The sequence below is a fragment of the Aethalodelphis obliquidens genome, unplaced genomic scaffold, assembly GCF_003676395.1.
Source record: "Aethalodelphis obliquidens isolate GAN/ISIS:26980383/991018 unplaced genomic scaffold, ASM367639v1 scaffold105, whole genome shotgun sequence".
Classification (NCBI taxonomy): Eukaryota; Metazoa; Chordata; class Mammalia; order Artiodactyla; family Delphinidae; genus Aethalodelphis; species Aethalodelphis obliquidens.
In genome coordinates, this window is record NW_020838049.1 from 2,222,534 (window position 1) to 2,246,075 (window position 23,542).

Genomic DNA, 23,542 nt, shown 5'->3' on the forward strand with positions numbered 1-23,542 from the left:
CAAGAATAATATCAAGTATCAGCAATTTCTATATGCTATCAAAGGTGGATTTTAACTCTGTCACTAAAGTACTGGTTTTCGAATACTTCTAAGGACGTTTTTGCCCTATGACTTCTTTTCATAATTTCATTATTTTCCTAGATAGTAGTTAGGAGAGACATTCTACAGAGCTTTTGAAAAATTTGGAAACTGGTTAGTGTTTTCATTATAATTACCCTAATCGTTAATCATTGATAAAGATAATAATTCAAGGAAGCCTCAATTATCTGCCACTATTAAGGATGTTGAGTTGTTCCACATTTTAGGTAACTAAAATCTGTGCCTCTAGGTAGTAAAGTTTGCTTTTAAAAATCTTCCTAATATTGATTATATACTTCCTGGTCTTCTTCAACAAGTGCACACCAAACGTCATTTGATCTTTTATTAATGATTGAGGGTCTCATTATGAACACAGGATCTCAGAATACTGGAGCTAGAAGGGCCTTTATGGACAATGCAGTCCACATTCTTGCTTTATAGATGAGACAATGGAGGACCAGTGAAGTTAAGTGAGTTGCCCAAAGTTACACAGCAGAGTTGACAGTCCTATTATCTGTCTTTTCATTGAGTTCTTTTATTCTATCACACTGATTGGTGCTGGACTCTAATATGTTCATACCTTTTGGGAGTACTATACTTAATGGCCTCAGACTGCTTTTCTTATTCCTTTATAATTTCCCCTTTTTCATCCTTTCACTTACTTAGCTGTTCTTTCTTACTGTCAGGGTAACTATTTCTAGCAACACCCTTTTCTACCACTAATGTACACTTTTAATTTACTAGATTTAATTCCACTGTGGAATTGAAAACCTTGCTAGAACAGTATCTAAATGGCTCTGGTGCAGGCCATTTACCTAAGAATAAAGAACTTTGGTGTACAGACTTTGAGATATCTATTTGATATGTTCAGAAGCAGAAAAGTATTTTTTGGCTTACAGCCTGTTCCTGTCTGTTTTCGATAATAGAAATAAAAGGATGAGTGACAACTACCGCTGCTGTCCCAGGTGAAATGTTATTGTGCCATAAATTTATTTATATTAATACGTAATTATTGTACCGTATTTTTAAAGATTTATTATTTATTTATTTATTTAATTTTTGGCTGCATCAGATCTCAGTTGCGGCACGTGGGATCTTCATTGAGGCACACAGGATATTTCGTTGTAGCACACGGGCTTCTCTCTAGCTGTGGCGTACAGGTTCTCTCTCTCTAGTTGCGGCACACATGCTCCAGGGTGCATGGGCTCTGTAGTTGTGGCGTGTGGGCTCTGTAGTTTGCTGTAAGCAGGCTCTCTGAGGTGAGTGGGCTCAGTAGTTGTGGCATGTTGTTGTGGCATGTTGTTGTGGCATGTGGGCTTAGTTGCCCCACAGCATGTGGGATCTTAGTTCCCTGACCAGGGATCGAGCCCATGTCCTCTGCATTGGAAGGTGGATTCTTTAACAGTATAGGGACCACCAGGGAAGTCCCTATACTGTATTTTTTAAAAATCCAGTATTATAGAATTTATTGACTACTTATGTGCCATGTGCTTTAATAAGAATTTTATGTGTAGAACCTAAAGTTTTTCTTTCACATATAATTTCCTTTTTAAACCTCCAAAACCTTGTGATATAGGTAGTAAAGTATAATTATCTTTTTGCTGGAAAAAATATGTCTGATTCATTCATGGTGAAGAACTAGAATCCAGGACTCTTTATTTTTAGACCTTTTCCTACAGACAGTACAATTCAATATAATAAAAAGAAAAAACAAAAACTTACCAACTGTGGAGGAAACATAGTATATAGAAGAACCAGCCTGAACATCAAATCTTCTACAGTATGCAATCAACAGGCCTAAAAAAACACTCTACATTATTTTCTTAAAACAACAACAGCAATACAAATTCAGCTGTTAACTATGGCAACAGAACATGTTGTATTGTATCTAACCTTCATTTTTGTATCATTAGAACATTAAACTACCTCAAATTCTGGACAAAATTTTACATGCTGATTTTTTTAAACTTAATACCATATATTAAACATTTTCCTAAGCCATCAAACAGTCTTTAAAGATATGATTTTTATTAGCTGCTTAATATTCCATCTCATGGAGAAATTTTTCTAATATTTCTGTGGTATCACTTGTAATGTCTCCTCTTTCATTTATAACTTTACTGATTTTTTCTTGGTTAGTCTAGCTAGAGTTTTGTCAATGTTGTTTATCTTTCTAAAGATTCAACTCTTGGTTTTGTTAATCTTTCCTATTATTTTCCTGTTCTCTATTTATTTTTGCCCTAATCTTTATTATTTCCTTCATTCTGCTAACTTTGGGCTTAGTTTGTTCTTCTTTTTCTAGTTCTTGTAGGTGTAAAGAAAGGTTGTTTATTTGAGATCTTTCTATTTTCTTGATGTATATGCTTATCAGTGTAAACTTCTTAGAACTGCTTTTGCTGCATCCCATAAGTTTTGAAATGTTGTGCTTCTCTTTTCATTTGTCTCACAACACATTTTTACTTCTCTTTTAATATTTTCTTTGATCCACTGGTTGTTCAGGAGTGTGTGTTAATATCCAGGTGTTCGTGAATTTTCCAGTTATCCTCCTGTTACTGATTTCTAGTTTCATTCCACTGTGGTCAGAAAATATACTTGGTATGATTTCAATCTTCTTAAATTTGCTAAGATTTGTTCTGTGGCCTAACATATGATCTATCCTAGAAAACGTTCCCTGTGTGCTTCGGAAACGTGTATTCTGCTGTTGCTGGATGGAATATTCTGTATATGTCTCTAGTCTATTTGGTCTCTAGTGTTGACAAAAATTTTTAAATGTATCATCAAAAAAAATGTATTGAAAGAGCATCAAGGAAGACAATTTCAAATTGTGATCAAAGAAATCTCTTTTCCAAGGAGAATAAAATAATTTGGAATTTTAATACAAAGAGTTCAAATGGCAATGAAATATAAGGTTTAATTTGTAAGCATGCAAGTGTACAGGAAAAAAAAATTTATTACCTATTTAAGAAATGTGTTGAACCTCTCCAAAGAAGAAATTTCAGACTGTATTTATTTGCTAAACACTATTATGAAACAGTAAGAATGACATTCAACTGCTTAAAAATGTCAGAAAATAATTTTACTATCTTTATTAGTTGTTTCAGTTAATTAGTTTTGGTCCTTACATAATTAATCAAATACGATTCTTGGTAGTTCCTTGTTATTTTTTACTATATTTGCTGTTTAATCAACATTTCCATACATTAAAAACAGTGATATCCATCCTCCCAAATTAGAATTTAGCTTTTAGAATTAAGTCACATATTATAAAACACTCTGCTTTTTGGGGAAATATTTGTTAGTGACCTTTGTCATTTACTTCAAGAATGCAGTATTTACATACGATCACACTATTTTCACCAATTCTATGCTATGTGCTTTTTTTTTTTTTTTTTGTGGTACGTGGGCCTCTCACTGTTGTGGCCTCTCCCGTCGCGGAGCACAGGCTCCGGACGTGCAGGCTCAGCGGCCATGGCTCACGGGCCTAGTCTCTCCACAGCATGTGGGATCTTCCCAGATTGGGGCACGAACCTGTGTCCCCTGCCTCGGCAGGCGGACTCGCAACCACTGCGCCACCAGGGAAGCCCTGCTATGTGCTTTTTATAGCACATGGTGTGGGACTGGTAAAGTTGGGGATAAGTTTAAAGATATTCAAGAAACCTTAAGTTTACTCAACAGAATGCTTTCCCTACTTAATCAATTATGTGAATGGAGACTCACTGAGCTAAGAGAGCTGCTACACTGGTCTTTGCGATCCAGCTCACACGGCAACACTTTTTGCTTATTTCTCTATCCAGCTTTACTATGTCAATGAAAGGGCTTTTTCAGAAGAGCCAGTACTCTTTACCCAGCCACAGGCAGTTAGTACATAAGGAGACTATAAGAAAAGTGAGGAAGGAAAAACTCTCAGCTGATTGACAAACATTAATTATTTCTACACTATATTATTCCTGGGCTGGGGTTAACTTTATTCTACAGGTAGCCCAGTGAGGAAAATAATGCAGAACTGCAATAACTGTCAGAGAAGACATGCTAGGAGAAGGTGATCAATTTCCACCACATGCTGTATTTTTTTTGCATTATAGTGCCCTACAAGCTATTGTTGTTCTACTATGTTTTCCACTTGGTCATGACCTTGCTTAGTATTCCTAAACCACTTTTCCTAGAATATAACTATTATTTTATTATGATACATTTGGTAATATTAAATTCAAATTTTAAAGGGGGATTTGTTATATACTTTCTTGGGAAAGAAGGTCAAACTGATACTAGTTACTTCTTCTAAGACACTTTTTGAGCCATGGAAAATATACTTTGGTTGTTACTATTTGGGCTTTATCTTCTACCCCCCAAAACACTTTTTCTCCACCTCTGTCTCTGTGGCTGATCCCAGCTCTAGCTATAGCCAGAAATACTTAATACAGAGTAGGTAACTTTTAACATTTGATACTATACATACGACAATGTTAAACCATCAGTATATTTCCACTCAAATTGTTACAAACAACCGCTTACCTGGTACAATAATGTCTCCAAAACCCAGTATTGAAACTGGCATGAGGCACACACTCATTACTGAGAAATAGGCCAGCTTTGGTACTCTGATGACTACTGGTAACTGTAATTACAAAAAAAAAAAAAAAAGAGGCCACCAATAAACCTCTTAGGAATCTTTACCCATATCTTTAGAAATGGAAGGAATGATATTAGAATAATTGTTTTAACATTTGAGAATTAACATTTTAGGAAAGCTTAGAATCAGAGAACATAAATTAGGCATATATATACTCTGAATTTATAGAAAGCTTGAAAGAAATAGATATGTAGTTTTGGAAAAACAAAACCCAACACACATGTAGGGTTAACAGTATTAATCCAGTATCCGCATATCTAACCTTTTTCTCTTTCCTTTTTACCAAAAATAGGACTCAGGCCTTGAAACTTTTTTTTTTTTTTTTTTTTTGGCAATCTGGATTTTTTTTCCCCAAAGAAGAGTCTTGTCTCAGAGGGTATGATTTAAAGTCCAATGAACATATCTGAAATACAATCCTTACTTTCTCATGGGGAGCTGAGGGTTGAGCAGTGGCTTCCACCAAGTTTCCATCATTCTAGGATGAAACCCAAGTCAATAGGTATTTAATAATTTAGAATAACTAATAAAAGGGCTATATTTTGTGAGAAATAAAGTTTTACAATACCTTAACATGCACTACGTGACCAATGAATTACACAAGAAGGCAAAATTATTAACTGGACACACACACATACACTGGCAGCCATTTGTATTTAATTGCCATCCCTACCTTTTCATTATTTCCAAAAGGTCCAGCTGCAAGTTCAATCATGATACTCTCACCATTCTAAAATTGAGAAGAAAGGTGAAAGAAATTGTTCAATCACTTAAAGGGAACAATCTGCCAGTGTTCAAGACAGATTTGACCCCATGGCTCATGGCCTACTGTAAGCTGATAAAAAATGGGTTGTAGACTGATTTTTTCCTAAAACGGTCTCTGTAGATAGCAAAACTTGGAGTCATCTAAAACAAATTTCATCTAGCATGCTGTTCCACTTTATCAGAGCTCAACAATTATCAGAAACTTACAGATAAACCACACAAAGATTATCCAATTGAGTTTGAGCACTGATTTATCCTGACAACTAATATCTAGCATTTCTAATGGGCTATAAATTTTAAGTGCTTTTAATTACATTTGTCATATACTATGTGTCCTTAGTCATTCTTAGCAATAACAGTGAACAGAGACACAAGAAATATTGAAATTTTTTATATTTAGATTTGTAATAAATATTGGTCACTTTATTTACATTTGACTTTCCGACTACTCACCACAATAACAATGAAGCCAAACTTGAAAAGACCCAGCCCTAAAGAACTTGAGAACATTTCTCTATCCTGACTCCTGTCCAATTTTAGCCCTGACTGCTTTTTATCCACCAATCAAAATATTAACCTTAGCTGAAGTTTTTCTTTGTGTATGCCTAAGGTCTTTTTATGTGGGCTGTGTTTATTAAAAAGTTATTTCCTGACAGCCAAATCTACTGGGGAGAGGGAAAACATTTAGATGTAGCTAAGACTGCATGAGCACCCATCTTACACTTCACATTATGATAAATACATGCCCCAAATAGGCAGTCGGAAGATAAATAAATGCTGAATTTTAGGAAAATTTGATTGATTAGCTATACTATTTGCCATGTGGGTGGGGTGCATAGGAGAAATTACTTGAGTATTTTTAAGAAGACTTAAAAATATTTTTAAGACTCACTGACACCTGAGCTGAGTAGAAAGAAGGCTAAAATCCTTAGTTACAGAAATCTTTTCCTCATGTTAAGCTTCGGGTTACAGAAGGGTTAAATCACAGGAATTTATAAAAATAAACTAATATTAAATACAGTTCTTTACAGCAAACTCCCATGATATGATTCAATTTCCAGATAGAGTTCACATTGGTTCATTTTTGAATTGCTATTTAAAACATTTAACTGAAGACCATTATTAACATCCTCTTATACATTCATAGATATCTACCTGAGTAACTACTATTTGCAAGATACTATACCTAGTGTGGTGGTGGATGAAAAAAAAAATGAAGACAGGCTCTTATTACCGGTACTCCTATGGCTACCTGTCCTGCCAACTCATTAACAGTCTACTAATACCAGGGTCAAGAACATGTTTAGAATGTCTAATATTTAATCCTTGAAATTTTCAGTGAAAACCACAAAAATCAGAAATTACGTATCTAATTTTCATTTTGAGTTGCCTAACAAACAAACCAGACTGAGAAGAAGGTGTTAAGGTAAATCTACAACAGTGAACACTAAAGAGCACTTCAATCTTTTCCAGTGGATCAGATTACTAGAAATCACATTCCTAGTCACTGGGAACAAAGAAGGAAAAAAAGAAGATGAAAAATTCCCTAAGCACAGAAGAAAGAAGACTCAAAGATATCTTTATTATTACCATATACCTTTAATATACTAAAACTTTTTATGTGTAGCGAATGGACATAGTTTGCTGGCAGACAAGTTTGGCATTTATAAAGTGATACTAGTGTTAAAACAGAATGGAAAAATAATTTTTTAAAGAGTTTAGTTAGGGGCTTCTCTGGTGACACAGTGGTTAAGAATATGCTGCCAATGCAGGGGACACGGGTTCGAGCCCTGGTCCGGGAAGATCCCACATGCCGTGGAGCAACTAAGCCTGTGTGCCACAACTACTGAGCCTGCGCTCTACAGCCCGCGCGCCACAACTACTAAGCCCACGTGCTGCAACTACTGAGCCCCTGTGCCGCATCTACTGAAGCCCGCACACTCTAGAGCCCGTGCTCTGCAACACGAGAAGATACCGCAACAAGAAGCACGCGCACCGCAATGAACAGTAGCCCCCACTCGCCGCATCTACAGAAAGCCCGTGCACAGCAATGAAGACCCAATGCAGCCAAAAATAAATAGAGAGTTTAGTTATAGTTTATAGCTATGCCCACTGTGCAATATATGTATCATATGGTATAACTACGTGTTGACTTATGGAAATGCCTTTGTAGAGAGAATGCTTTACTTTCATTATGAGATCTCTGATGGAGTGACTTATAGAAACATTTTTTTTTAACCAAATAAATTGACACAAGCTAGAACAGCTTTGGATAGAACTTTAAAATATGCTTTAGTAAATTAACAATTTTGTTATAATCCATAATACTAGTGCTATGCTTTTTTAGGTTACTATTGCAAATGAAGTCAGTGAGCCAGATGGCTCATCATTAAAGCATGGAAAGGTGCTAATGTTTTGGGACAGTTAACTACATTTGTTACCTAGTTGCAATTTTAGCTCCCCAATGGAGCACATGTTTGTCTTATGCCATTATAGCAAATATCAGAAATGCAGAGATTTCACAGATAGTAGGGGCTAAAGAATAAAGAACTACTAGGGAAAAAAGCAGTGATTATAATATCAATCACTAAATATATGAGAGTGACAAAGGATAAAGAAATGATATAAAGTTACAAAGCAAGACTCAAAGTGGGGAAAGTGGAAGAATTAAGCAATAATTAAAAATATGTTCATGAGACAGGAATAGGCACAAGGTAGAAAAACTGGGCAACGAAGGACTACCACACTCATCCAACACCTCTCCCTTATTCTAAGAACAGCACCAGGATTTTATTGAGGAGCTAATGGTAAAGCTGGGAATAGATGAACTAATTTTTTTTAATTTACTTTCATTTATTCCAAGGATATTTATTGATCACTTATGAGGGTCAAAACACATGAGAAAAGTAAAAATACAAATATGAGAACAAATATAACTTATAAGTGAAGGGACTATTATTTGTGTTACAATAATTACTTTCAAATTCATTCATAGCAGAATTTATTAAGATTTAAAACGTGACAAGTGATTCCAGATTTTTGATCAGTCAACATTCAACAGATATTTGAGTGCTATAATTCTAAACTCATGGAAAAAGCCAGTCTGAGACAATGAACATATGGACAGAAGCAGAAAGGAAGAGCATGTGCCCCTGAGTCTAGTTTCTCCTGAGGCCAGGCCCAACCTGGCCTTTGCACATGTCCTGGGTAGATGGGACCTCTTTCATATAGAAAGGTTAGGTTGGGTTCTGGCAGTGGCAACCAAAAGAATCCTACTGATGGAAAGAGAGGATGGAATGCTAGCAATACTCCCTCACCTAACTGATTAGGAAACTGAGGGCTAAGTGACTAGCAGCCCAGGGTTATAAAGTTACAGACCTACACTTGAGGTCTTCAGACTTTCAGTGTGGTGCTCTTTCTTAGTCTCACACTAGGGTTACAGAAATCAAAGTAGCAATGACACTTTTTTTATTCTTTTTGCTGTCTATATTCTCTATAGCACATATTTATAGTTTTACAATAATAAGAAAAGTTACTTTAAAATGGGTAGGAAAATTTATATTCTCATGTTTACATCAATCAGGACAGATATTTTTATTTAGCAGAATGGCTTAAAGGCTTAAAAATATCCTCTACTAAAAGGCCAATTTCAATGATAATTCTCTTAAGAGAATTAAAACTCAGTCAGTGGTAAACATCTGCAAAATCAATACTCTAAGAGCATGTTTAAGATTCTCATCTTTTAGCATGTTTCTCATGGATTTCAAAAATATCATACCTTTGTGATGAATGGTGTTATGAAAACAAAAAATACATCATAGAGGAGGAGAAGGCTTAGAAGTATCACACATGACTGTTGAAGAAAGAAACAAATTTAAAGGTCAAACTTCCCATATCTAAATTAAGAGATATTATTTTACAAATACAAATAAACATGTAACATACATTTGAACACTTTTTAAAGGCATTTAATGTTATTACTATTTGTAGTTTTATTCTACAAATCACATTCAAACTTTTATCTGCTTTAAGTCATTCTTTTTTTTTTTTTTTTTTTTTTTTTCGGTACGCGGGCCTCTCACTGCTGTGGCCTCTCCCGTTGCAGAGCACAGGCTCCGGACGCGCAGGCTCAGCGGCCATGGCCCACGGGCCCAGCTGCTCCGCGGCACACGGGATCCTCCCAGACCGGGGCACAAACCCGCGTCCCCTGCATCAACAGGCGGACTCCCAACCACGGCACCACCAGGGAAGCCCTAAGTCATTCTTTTAAAAAAAAAAATCACTGAAGGACTTCCCTGGTGGTCCAGTGGTTAAGACTCCGCGCTCCCAATGCAGGGGGCCTGGGTTCAACCCCTGGTCAGGGAACTAGATCCCACATGCATGTTGCAACTAATAGTTTGCATGCCGCAACCAAGGAGCAGGCAAGCCGCAACTAAGGAGCCCACACACAAAAAAATCACTGAATCAAAGAAATGTTCTTCCCTGATATCTAGTCTTGCACAGATTATATGAATTTGGCATATTATATGAATGATTAAAAATATTTTAGCTAGCAAATTAGTGGTTGCTTGGGGTTGGGGATTAGGATTGACTGCTAAAGGGCATGACAGAGCTTTTGAAAAGATAAGAAATATTCTCTAATTGATTGGGATGGTGGTTACAAAGTTACATATTTGTAAAATTTCAACAATCTGTACACCTGAAATGGGTGATTTAATTCTCTGTAAATTATACCTTAATAAAGTTGTTTTAAAAAGAAAAAAATTATTTTAGCTAGCAAAGTAGTATACTTTACCTTGAAGTTGGGTAACTTCAGTGTTTTAATTAAATTCAGACAGAAAGCAATCCCTAAAATATCCTGTAAAATCCAAGCCCACCTAAAATCAAAAGAAATTACTCTATTGTTTTACTCAGTTATTTTTAAATGGAACATTTCAAAAGAAACAGATCACTAAAGTAATACTGTTCAATTGCTATGATATGAGTATTCAATTATTAAGCAGCAATTATAACAACAGAAAAACCTCTTATATTCTCCATATTTAGTAATTTACTGTCCTAGTAGAATAATGAATACTACTACTACACTAAGAAAAAGTTGAAAGGCTACCTCAGAAGAATGTATATCATGTAAGTGCATATTTATCTTTAATCTTTGATTTTATACATGTCTCTTTTAAGAAAGGTAGCTCATAACAAAGGACATTGATGTTAATATACATCCAGATAGCTAAAACATAAAGGAAATGAGAGCTATACAACATACTGTACCAGAAACTGACATGAATAATTATCAATTATCATACCTGAAGCTGCCTAAAATTGTATGAGCTTTGCTCCCAAACTTTAGGCTGTTAAATACTTTGGGGTATTAATAATTTTATTAATAAACTGTTAAATTTTTTATTCTTCATGCAAATGGACAGATACCTATATATTTTCTGATATTTCCTTTCTCATATGAAAGGTAACATACTCTAGATATTCTTTCATATTTTGCTTTTTTCACTTAAAAATATATCCTGGAAATCACTGCATATTAATTCAGAGAGATCTTCATTCTTTACAGCTGCATTGCACTCCACTGTGCGGCTATACCATAATTAAGTATATTTTTGAAGTGTATTTCAGCTTAGATGTTTAAATCCTAATTCATTATTTCCTTCTCTAGACAACCTCAAATCCATTAGCACAAGATCTGCTTATTTAAGAATTTATTTAGCATGTTTCAAGACTATCATGTTCTGGGATAAAAGCCAAAAAAATCCATAATAATCATAATGAACAATTATAAAGGCAAGATATAAAGTAATCCATCCTTAGACTAATCTAAAAGTAAATACAATGAGTATTCATACCTATCTTCATTTCGAAATACAGCCCAAACAACAGCTATTGCTATGCACAGTCCAGAGAGAAAAATAAGTCTCACTTCAATGCTTTTGCCACGACACATAATCCTAAAAGAGAGAGTGAAATAGGTTAATTCACCCTGCAGATGAAACACAATGTTCAGTTAATGTAACAAATCAATGTTAGCCACAGTGACAAGAAAACTTCTGAAATATCAATTTAAAAGTCTTGATTTTAAGTATAACAAATGATACATAATAAAATATTTATCAGTTCAGTAGAACTGTGATGATGAAAATGCTTTATATCTGTGCTGTCCAATACTGTAGCCACTAGCAACATGTGGTTATTTAGCACTTGAAATGCGGATAATGAGACTGGGCAACTGAATTTTTAATTTTATTATTTTAAATTAAAATAGCGACATGCATATTGGACTGCACAGGTTTAAAATAACGCTCCTGTTTTTCCTTGTATTATTTTAAATTACAAAAACCAACATTATAGGCTTCCTCATAAGAGATACATACATGCATTGTCCACATGGTATCTTCTGAATTAGTGCAGCAAGACAGTTGTACAGACTCATCGCTGATGCTATGCAGAAAATTGCTATCATAACATAAACTAGGAAAAAAAAGACACTAAATTACATGAGAACAGAAAGAAACATGATAAGAAAATATTTATACAATCAATATTAATTCTTTAGCTTTTTTACTGGATCATAATACTTTCAATGCAGAGACCATACCATAATCTGAATTGGTTACTAAACTGAAAATATTTAGATCTTCAGCTTTAAGGGTGGGTATTTTATGTGTTGTTTTAGTTCCATTACACACTGGTAGGATTTCTTTAGGGGCTGAAGCTGGCTCCACAGTTTCTTTCTTTTTGAAAAAATTTACTATTTTTTTTTATTGAACTATAGTTGATTTACAATATTGTATTAGTTTCAGATGTACAGCTTCAGATTCTTTTCCATTATAGGTTATTACAAGATATTAAATATAGTCCCCTATGCTATACAGTAAATCCTTGTTTATCTTTTTAATATATAGTGGTGTGTATCTGTTAATCCCATACTCTTAATTTATCCCTCCCCCTTCCCTTTCCCCTTTAGTAACCATAAGTTTCTTTTCTATGTCTGTGAGCCTGTTTCTGATTTGTAAATAAGGTGATTTGTATTATGTTTTAGATTCCACATATGTGATATCATATAGTATTAGTCTTTCTGTCTGACTTACTTCATTTAGCATGACAATCTCTAGGTCCATCCATGTTACTGCAAATAGCATTATTTCATTCTTTTTAATGGCTGCATAATATTACACTGTGTGTGTGCGTGCGTGCGTGTGTGTGTGTGTGTATATATATATATATATATATACACCACATCTTCTTTATCTATTCATCTATAGATGGGCACTTAGGTTGCTTTTATAATTTGGCTATTGTAAATAATGCTGCAATGAACATAGGGGTGCATATATCTTTTCTAATTAAGTTTTTTTCTTAGAATAAATACCCAGAAGTGGAATTGCTGGATCATATGGTAGCTCTAATTTTAGTTTTTAAGGAACCTCCATACTGTTTTCATAGTGGCTGCACCAATTTACATTCCCACCAACAGCGTAGGAGGGTTTCCTTTTCTCCACATCCTCTCCAACATTTATCTGTAGACTTTTTGAAGATGGTCATTCTGAGAGGTGTGAGATGAAACCTCATTGTAGTTTTGATTTGCAGTTTTCTAATAATTAGCGATGTTGAGCATCTTCTCAAGTGCCTATTGACCATCTGAATGTCTTCTTTGGAGAAATGTCTATTTAGGTCTTCTGCCCAGTTTTGGATTAGGTTGTTTGTTTTTTTGATATTGAGTTGTATGAGCTGTTTGTGTGTTTTGGATATTAACCTCTTGTTGGTTGCATCTTTTGCAAATATTTTCTCCCAGTCCATAGGCTGTCTTTTCATTTTGTTTATGGTTTCCTTTGCTGTGCAAAAGCTTATAAATTTAATTAGGTCCCATTTGTTTATTTTTGCTTTTATTTCTTTTGCCTTCGGAGACTGATTTAAGAAAATATTGCTACTATTTATGTCAGTGGCTCTGCATTTTCTATCATTCAATGATTCAAACTCACATGTTTGCTAAAGATGTCTATAAAGTGAGTTGTAGACATTTGTATTTAATTTAAATGTAACGAATGGAGCAATTAATAAAACATTATAAATGCTTATTAAATTGCAGCATAAGGATGAGAACTGACACCTACCTTGGACGTTAATCATGATGTCTATATTTTCCTACAGTGGAATTTATCTCTAACAACTTTATATGTGTAAAACTAAATCCACTTAAACAAACCTCTTTGTCTAGATACGATACTAAGGTAGTTAAAATTCACAAATGTTTTTCTATATTAGCTATACTTATTTGAGAATTATTTAAAATTAAAAACATTTGATCTCGCTATTGTTAAAAAGGGGGAGAAATTATTGTACTCTAAAAGTGTTTGTTTTCTGAACTTTCTCAAAATTTCACAATGGAAATACAAATTTTAACTGAATTTTGCAAATTCCACTAGATTTCAGAAAACTATAACTCTGTTTTGTATGTGAGAAAAGAGAGTAAACTAGAGACAGTAAATAAAAGGATAGACACTTTCTAATTGGTGACCTTGGACAAATTATTTTTTCGTTCCCTTATTATTCGTTATTGTTATTATTGGATACATATGGTAATCTGAGTAGTAAGATTGACAGTCAAAGATTGCCAAGTTGAGTTTGGTTAGTCATCCACCAAAGGTCTCCAACCCAAGATTTAAAACTCATGGAAATCATGCTCTGGAGGCCCTAAGAGAGTTTTAAGGTGTCTCATTCAATGTCATACTATACCTAAGAAAATGATTTGACATGAGAAAGAATTTGGTTAATATAACTATCTTTAGTTACTTTCTTGTGTATGACAACATAAAATGGTAAGGAGAACCTGCAATTTCGTACATTGAACATATTAAGAAATGGCAGCAATTTTAGCCATAACGAACCATTTGAAAGTATACTAAATCTTGCAATATCACACACCATTGTCAGAGTCATAATTAAATCCCATGTCCTAGGATAACCATGAGGTTAATTGATTTTCCTCCTACATTGAAAATTAGTTATAAGCAGGGTTAACTTTTTAAATACGGATGAGTTTAAGGAAATTCCTTACCAAAAATGAAAACATGCTTTAGGGTAAGGTAGAAAAATCTCTTTTTTCTGTCAAAGACCTCTATATATATCAACTGAGGGTCAGACACAAACAGTTGAAAGCTGAGAATTAAATCAGAAAAATTAGCTGTGCAATGATGACCTAATACAAATATCACCCTGGTATCCACTCTCCCAGCAACATATTGAAATATGAGTGATATTCAAAGAAAATTTTTTCTAATTGGAAATATATGTCTTAAGTATAGTTTTAAAGCTGCTGCCATAGGACAGGAGAAATTGAACAATAAGCTGAAACTAACCTTGGGGCCTCATTTTTCTAATCCAGAAACTTATACTAATATTCTCTAAATAAGCATTATAGCCTGTGGTGGTTTTTACAAAGGGTTTCTAATTCTCATCAGGCACACTCTCTCTTTCCCTGGGCTCCCTCCTCTTTTTGCTATATGTTGGCCACAAATAGCAAATTTCCATCCTAATAGACCACTAAGAAGACAGGCCAGGGGATGGGCAAGCCATTATCCTACCTTCTTAAAGGAAAAAGTATAATTTATTCTCTAGACCACAGGCAAGTACCTGTGTGTTTTTAGATGTAGTATGATCTGAAATGTTTATATAAGTAAAACAAAATTGGAGCAATACAACATCTTGGTTTGCAAAATGACAAAAAGAACAAACAACACTTTGGGGGTAAGCAGAAGCAATAAATCCATAATTTGAATAATCTTCTATTTCATATAACTATATATAGCCACCAAGAAATCCTTAGTCTGCTGCTTAGATACTGGCCTATTATGCTTTAACTGCAGAGAGGGAAACTTAAGGGCCATAGCAATTCTTTCAAGTCATCCATGAAGAAGTGTTCTTATTTCAAGACACTGTATATTTTTTTCCTTTTTTTTTTTTTTAAATTGGGGTATAGTTGCTTTACAATGTTGTGCTAGCTTCTGCTGTACAGCGAAGTGAATCGGCTATACGTATACATACATCCCCTCTTTTTTGGATTTCTTTCCTATCTAGGTCACCACAGAGCATTAGTAGAGTTCTCTGTGCTATACAGTAGGTTCTCATTAGTCATCTATTTTATACATATTAGTGCATATATGTCAATCCCAACCTCCAAATTCACCCCCTCCTCCCTTCCCACCTTGGTGTCCACACGTTTGTTCTCTACATCTGTAGGACACACTATTTTTTAATTTTTACTATTTTTAAATTGCTTTTCTTTTCTTTTTTAAAAATTTTTTTATTGGGGTATAGTTGTTTTAAAATGTTGTGTTAGTTTCTACTGCACAGCAAAGTGAAGTAGAGTTCCCTGTGCTATACAGCAGGTTCTTATTAGTCATCTATTTCATACATAGTAGTGCATACATGTCAATCCCAACCTCCCAGTTCATCCCACCACCACCCCCACACCGGACACAGTATTTTTTTAATTGGAATATATTTTTTTTAATCCCAGAGTAATAGGGGCCTAACACTTCTGACAGTTTAAAAAGTTCATATCACTCTTTAACTATTCACTTAAGTTTTCCAGGTAGAATGCCTTAAAGGAAAAGATAAATCTGGCAAAGTAAATAAAAAGATGTATGCTAAAAGTAGCAAATATAAAATATGATTTCTTACCCAACCATTTGTAGAAGAAATAAAGTAAGACCATCATAACACAGCAGATGACCACAAATATTACAACTGTTAGAGGACTAAAAGTAAAATATTCTTCCTTCTTTTTCCTCATTTCTCTATCTTCAGTGTTTGTCACTGCCTTCATGCTTTCCCTGCATAAACATACACAGGAACTTCAGCAAATCTCTGCCAAGTATAGTTATTTTAAAAATCTATCTCTAACACCAACTTAGATTTGTTTCTGATTACAAAGTAATATACTTAAAAATTACACACCAAAAGGAAATATTTAATATTTCCTTTTAAATATTTAAATTTTTAAATTTTTAAATTTTAAATATTTAAATATTTAGAAAGTAAAAACTCCCTATAATTCTACCCTCAAGAGTTGATCTGTTATTAACCACTAACTTTTGAAATAGCATTTTTTTCTGGAGGCAAAATTGTTGAAACAGATGACATTTATTACATAAACAAATTAATGTGTATATTATCTAATTTGGAAACTACATTGACGTAATAAGTTTCAAATGATAACCAATTCTTTTTACACACTTAATATTACCAACTTGCAGATAGGAAAGTACTTTTAAAATTAGCTTCTCTTCAATGTAAAACACTAAATTCTTCTCTCAGTCAACTCAGTATTTTCTATATGTCTGTTCAGGGCTCACTGACATACTATGAAGGATTCAAAAGGAGTTCAAGACATAGCTTTGTCCTACCTTGATATAAGATAGCAAAATAGTTTCTAATTCTCCCAACAACATTGCTGGGTCACACAGCTAATAAAAGGCAGACACAGGAGTTGAAGAGGAAAGGGTCACAAGCTTCTTTTGTTGAGCAGTGAGTCTCTGTTCTGTCACCTAATTGTCTCTTCCCAGTTATATGGAACCCACTACATACTTTTCCAGCTCCAGTTCCTTCAACTCTGGTCTACTAAATTCTGTTCCCTTTTCGTATATCCTGACCCTTTTCATCAGGTCTGGGCTCAATACAAACTTTAGGTTAAAAAAAGATTTATTTCTATGAAACTGTACATTTGCCAAACTGCTTATTTACCAACATGCCACTTTCTTATTAGAAAACTGTGGATTGGGATGGTTACTATTCTAGGCATCTGTGACTCTAGGGAGGCTGCCTGGGAAAAGAGCTGGGAGAGGGTCTGGGGAGAGACACACAGTACCTCCCTGAAACTGTAGAGCTGGATGACAGGGTATTAACAAAAGTTTCAATGAAAGTAGTACCTGAGTGGGAAAACATGCCAACCTTTGGTATCTATCATTGCAAACAGATTCATTTAAAGACATTTCTATCACAGAACATATATAAGCCATAATAATCAAAGAGTCATATATTCATATTCAGTGTACTAAAAAGCACCAGGCAATTTCTTGAAGGAAAACATATACTAGATTTAGATCATGTTAAAATAATATAATTCATCTTTTTAAAAAATCGTACTCTTAAATCAGCTGAAGAGCCACATGCAATGAAAAGCTAAGCTTTCTTTCCTGCCATCTTGAGTTTATGATGAGAACCAGTTATAAGAAGGACTCATTATAATAGACTTTAACTCTCTACTGAAAAGTGTTTATACAGAATCAAGGCATGTTTCCCTTTTGCAAAAAGTACCTCTTTCATTTGGCAGGGTAATTCTGGGTTATGAGATCCTGTTCTGATAAATTTTCCATTCCCTAAGCCTTATTCTCTTTTCCCTTTTCTTTCAGTCTAACTCTCTTTACTTGCTAAATAACAGTCCTTGTGTTATTTTTTAAATTAAGATATAATTGACATATCATATTAGTTTCAGATGTATGACACAATTTGATATTTGTATATACTGCAAAATGATCACCATAATAAGTCTAGTTCACATCCATCACCACACAGTTAAAACATTTATTTTCTTGTGATGAGAACTTTTAAGAACTACTTTCTTAGTAACTTTCATATATGCAGTACAGTATTATTAACTATGGTCACCATGCTGTACATTACATCCCCAGGACTTATTTATTTTATAACTGGAAGTTTGTACCTTCACCCATTTTGCCCCCTCCCCACCTGTGGTAACCACCCATCTGTTCTCTGCTCTGAGTTCTTTTTTTTTTTTTTTTTAAGATTCCACACATAAATGAGATCATTTGGTATTTCTTTGTTTGACTTATTTCACTAAGCATAATGCCATCAAAATCCAGCCATGTTGTTGCGAACAGTCCTTATGTCCTCAATAATTCTACTTTTTATGAAACTTTCTCCATTTTATTACTGATTCATACTCTCTTTCTCTATACTGTCACCACCACCACCACCACCACACACACTTAGTTCTTTCTATCTTTATCCTGCTCTTAGAATCAGCCTCCTCAATTTCAAAATCCATAATCCTGCAGGTAAAGGACATCTCTCCCAACCCGGCTACTGAAGGCAACACATTCTTTGCTTTTGCCCATCATGTTTTATGAATAAAAGAACTTATACGTGCTGCTCTCCCACCTCCAATTTTCTTGAGGAGGAGCCTGCCCTGACATGTATATGAAGCTTGCCTTGCTAACTCAAAGTGTGGTCCACGGGCCAGTCTGTCAAAAATGCAGAGTCTCAGCACGCATCCCAAGCCTACTAAATCTGAATTTTTAAAAATTTTAATGAGCTCTCAAGACAGTTTGTATGCACATTACAGTTTGAGAAGCACTACTCTAGAGAAGAAACAATTTACATTATAATGTAACTATAGTGAAGATATATATTAAATGGAAAAACATTTTCAATGAATCAGTAGCTTTTGGGAAATTATAAAGTTTCACCATATAATCTAGAAAATGATTTTGGAGCTCTTACATACTATGCTTTATAAAGATTAATAATGAAGAAAAATAATGCTTACTCATGTGAAATCATGTGACTAATACATGCTGAAATGTGTTTTCCAAATATGTAAAATATTTTAAGCTCAATACTCTAGGAATCTACACATGTTAAACCCTAGACTTCTCTCTTGATGAAAGTCAATCAAATTTTAATACTTTAAGAAATTACAAATAAGCTTATTAGCTTCGGCTAGCGTCAAGTAAGCCCTTTTTAATGGAATCTATAGATCAATTCACAAGTGAATATATCGTCCTTTATGCATAAAATAATATGCTCTGAGCACAATTTTTTACTCAGAGTTATAAATATGAACTGATCCTTCTAAACTACATTGCTGGGACTTTCCTGGTGGTCCAGTGGTAAAGAATCTGCCTTACAGTGCAGAGAATGTGGGTTCGATCCCTGGTCAGGGAACTAAGATCCCAAATGCCGCGGGGCAACTAAGCATGTGTGCCACAACTACTGAGCTCACACACCACAACTAGAGCCCACATGCTGCAAACTGCAGAGCCCACGTGCTCTGGAGCCTGTGCGCCACAACTAGAGAGAAGCCTGTGCCCCAACAAAAGATCCCGCATGGCTCAACGAAGATCCTGCGTGTCACAGCTAAGACCCGATGCAGCCAAAAGTAAATTAAATACATAAATAAATAATAAATAAATCTTTAAAAAAATAAACAAACTACATTGCTTGCTTTAGTCTACAGCCAAAGGTACGTAACTGTAAGAAGACTGGGCCTAGGTTGTTATTAAATAGAGAAATCTAAATTTCACATACATTTGGCATTTCTATATTTAAATTAAAATATGGACATGTTTAATTAATATCCTTAGAATTACTACAGCATTAAATAGAATGATGAGGTCACACTGTAATGACTCAACTCAGGAGGAGCTGAAAAACTTCCCACCTTCTCTTGTTTATTTTCTTCCAATCTAAATAGGCACATTAGAATGTTAACTATCTCCACCTTTTCTGGGAGAGGTAATTAAACATTTTAATTTAAGAGTCTCTGGTGAAATTTCAATGTTTCCTTCCCAGCAGAAGAACAAGAGGAACCTATGACTCCCTTCTTCTCAGTGAAAAGTTAAAGACCTGTATGAGGACAAACCTGGCAATCTAATGGTCAGCACTATATTCTAAGAACAAGCAGAACTTTATCTGTTGTTACACGATAAAATGATTAACAAACAATTTTTAACCATTTATCTTAAAAACAATGAAGTTTAATTAAGCTTACAATTCAATTAGCCCACTCCAGTATCCTCCTAATGCCACAGTGAACACAGCAATTACAAAAATAACCACCATAGTATAGTCAAAGTTAGGCCACGATGGAGAATACATTTTCACAGTAATGTTATCTCCGAGAGTCTGAAAGGCAAAATAACAGTTAATACACTGGAATTAGTTTTCTTTTTACTATAGCATATGGCAGCAATATTCCAATTTCATTCTGGAATGGACACTATACATAAGATAGCCAAGAATAATAGAACTGTTTTGACAACATGATATATAGTCTCTTGTCAAAATTATGAGGCTATGCTTTGGTTTATTAAATCTTGAAAGTGCAATGTTCCACACATCACATTTTGTTCAAGGATTTAAAGTTAAATGATACAACACAAAGATTTCTAAAGAGGTCAAAGTAAAGAAATATCCCTTCTAAAGTCAGGACTCTGAAACACCTTGTGCTCAATGGGGGGGTGCATACTTTCCAAATAAAAACTTGATAGGCCTTTATAACTTCCTGTTAGCAAATGGAACACATATAATAATTTAAATTAAATATCATGGTTAAAAGTAAAAAGCTGTACTATTTATAAACTTTATCTAATATATAATTACTAATTTACCTGCTTTGTATCTTTAAAGTCTTTGTGGTTTATAAATGCAATCAGTATTTTCACATCATGAAATTCAGATTTGTTCCCTGAGGGAGGAAACTAAAAGAAAAAAACATATTGTGAAGACTTATGAACTACTAGTGTATTTACAGAATAAAATACAAGTTATTCATTAAGTACAAACATTACATCTTTTTAAAGTAATAAAACGAAGTTTCATGTGTTCTTAATGTTATAGTAAGAGTTCTCAAACTGGAATCCTTTTAGCATAAACTTAAACTGATATTTTACACACACATACACACACACACACATTCCTAACATAGTCTTGTCTACTTTAGGAATGGAAAAGAAACAAAATTTTCCAAACACCTATCATAACCAGAATGTTTATTTAAAAAGAATCCTACCATCAGATTATTCAAAACTCAGCCCCTAAACCACACACAAAGAAGATAGTTCAATTCCTGTGAAATTTGATATCATGAATTCAAAAGAAGTTATTATAGTTTTATAACTTACGAGGACACTGTTATTGGCAACCAACAATGCTTCAGCACCTCCTGTTTGTGCAATTCTGGCTTTTTCAAGAAAATGGCATGTTCCCCACTGTACCACAACTGCTTTGTTCTTTATTCCATCAGGAGGAATATCAGAAAGGTTGCACAGTGGTGTGGTAGTCAGATTCATCAAACTAATGGAAGTCTGGAAAGAAGAAATGTCTTTAATATTATAAATATCATATTTCACCCTAAATGCATTCAATGACAAAGTGTCAACATTGGTTTAATACAAGGTTCTTTTTTTTTTTAATTTTTATTTATTTATTTATTTTTGGCTGTGTTGGGTCTTCGTTGCTGCACACGGGCTTTCTCTAGTTGTGGTGAGCGGGGGCTACTCTTCATTGCGGTATGTGGGCTTCTCATTATGGTGGCTTCTCTTGTTGCGGAGCACGGGCTCTAGTCACGCGGGCTTCAGTAGTTGTGGCACATGGGCTCAGTAGTTGTGGCTCGCATGGCTCACAGGCTCTAGAGTGCAGGCTTAGTAGTTGTGGAGCCCAGGCTTAGGTGCTCCGTGGCATGTGGGATCTTCCCAGACCAGGGCTCGAACCCGTGTCCCCTGCATTGGCAGCTGGATTCTTAACCACTGTGCCACCAGGGAAGTCCCAAGGTTCTTTTAAATTAGAAATATTTGATGACAATCAGGCTTTGAGGCAAGTATTTTTATTTTTATTTATTTATTTATTTTGAGGCAAGTATTTTTAAATTCTCTAACTTGTTTTTCTCACAGACAGAAATACTTAAGCAAAAGCAATAAATATTTATTAATCATAATATAACTAGTTTACATTCTAAAACATAATAATCACTCATTCTTACCATTCAATATTTTTATGTTTATAAATAAATAGAAGCTGTGATTTACTTACTGCGTTTTCTAGGGTACTTGGAAGAGCTGTCCAATGAGGGTTATATAGCATGCAGTAGTCCTTAGATGGTGAAGGCATGCCATTTCCAGATGCATGCAGGATTGCTTCCTGAGCAGCTGTCTAGGACACAAACAATAATTTTCACAGTGGCAATAATTCGGCTTGCCAAGAACTAAGGATTTTAATAAAGCTATTTATATACAGGTTTGACCACATTTCGTTAAGGGGGAAGGTCCTCCAATAAATTGATTTCTTCTTGTTTGAGGAAGTGGTAAAACTGTACATGGTTGCCCAGAACACATTCTTTAAGGAAGATAAGTCACTTTCTTACAGGCCCTTGTTATAAGGGCCATATCCCAGGGAGGAATCTTGTTATGATTTTATAAGTTCAATACTCCCTTTACAGTCTGAAACTTTATTTCCCAATCTCTTATGAGTTATTATTCCATTGTTCATATTCTATAAAAGAAAATGAACTTGAAATCCCTCAACCTATATTACCTTCCATATTCTACAAGTAACTGGGGTGAAAAAAAAAAAAGGTATCATTATTTCTAAGTGCTATCTTTGGAAGAGAACCAGAGCAACTGGAAATCTCAAGTTTTCAAGACCCTGCAACTGCCTATTCCAAAAGACCAGTCTAGAGTTTAGAGTGGAAAAAGAAGATATAGAAACATGTTCGTTCCTTTTACCTCATTTCTCACTACCTAGAAAAGAGAGACAAGAGGTAAGAAGTGACTAAAAAGAACATCCATTGTACATGGGGGTGGGGGGTGGGAGTGGAGCCTATGACATGAAGAAACAGCCTAAGATAACTAGAATACCACTCCACATCTCAATTCCCTTCAAACTTGCATCAGTCCAGATCCTTCCTCTCTCCTCCTTTGAGAAAATCTTACTCTACAACATAAGGGAGAAAAATGATTGTTTGGCAGATAAATATGTTGTACTACTAAGCCTCTGCCACTAAAGCATGCATTAGGTCGAGCTACAGGAAACTGCTGATATTTGATCATTTTTGATCTATAAAATTGTTTATTACATAGAAGTCAATTTACATGTCTAAGAAGTACAGAAATGCTCTAATCCATGCTCTCCTACCTGAAATCTCCCTTGAACATTCGAGATTAGAAAACTTTCTAGCATACTTGGGACTTTATTAGCTTATGGATCTAAACAAGTATAGGGAATTCTTGAAACATGCCATCAGATTACATAAAGTAATTACAT

General features: G+C 34.6%; 1 protein-coding gene across 1 annotated transcript in view; it reads right to left on the reverse strand.

Annotated features, from left to right (window-relative positions):
* Nucleotides 1–23,542, reverse strand: part of SPPL2A (signal peptide peptidase like 2A) — a 52,300-nt gene that overhangs the window by 12,405 nt on the left and 16,353 nt on the right. The window contains exons 2-13 of the mRNA XM_027096687.1: nucleotides 22,313–22,432; nucleotides 21,406–21,588; nucleotides 20,893–20,982; nucleotides 20,274–20,407; nucleotides 16,163–16,314; nucleotides 11,854–11,950; nucleotides 11,329–11,430; nucleotides 10,266–10,347; nucleotides 9,249–9,323; nucleotides 5,379–5,435; nucleotides 4,591–4,693; nucleotides 1,801–1,875 (exon numbers count right to left, since the gene is read on the reverse strand). Of these exons, the coding sequence (XP_026952488.1) occupies nucleotides 1,801–1,875; nucleotides 4,591–4,693; nucleotides 5,379–5,435; nucleotides 9,249–9,323; nucleotides 10,266–10,347; nucleotides 11,329–11,430; nucleotides 11,854–11,950; nucleotides 16,163–16,314; nucleotides 20,274–20,407; nucleotides 20,893–20,982; nucleotides 21,406–21,588; nucleotides 22,313–22,432 (1,270 nt within the window). The remainder of the gene's footprint in view (nucleotides 1–1,800; nucleotides 1,876–4,590; nucleotides 4,694–5,378; nucleotides 5,436–9,248; nucleotides 9,324–10,265; nucleotides 10,348–11,328; nucleotides 11,431–11,853; nucleotides 11,951–16,162; nucleotides 16,315–20,273; nucleotides 20,408–20,892; nucleotides 20,983–21,405; nucleotides 21,589–22,312; nucleotides 22,433–23,542) is intronic.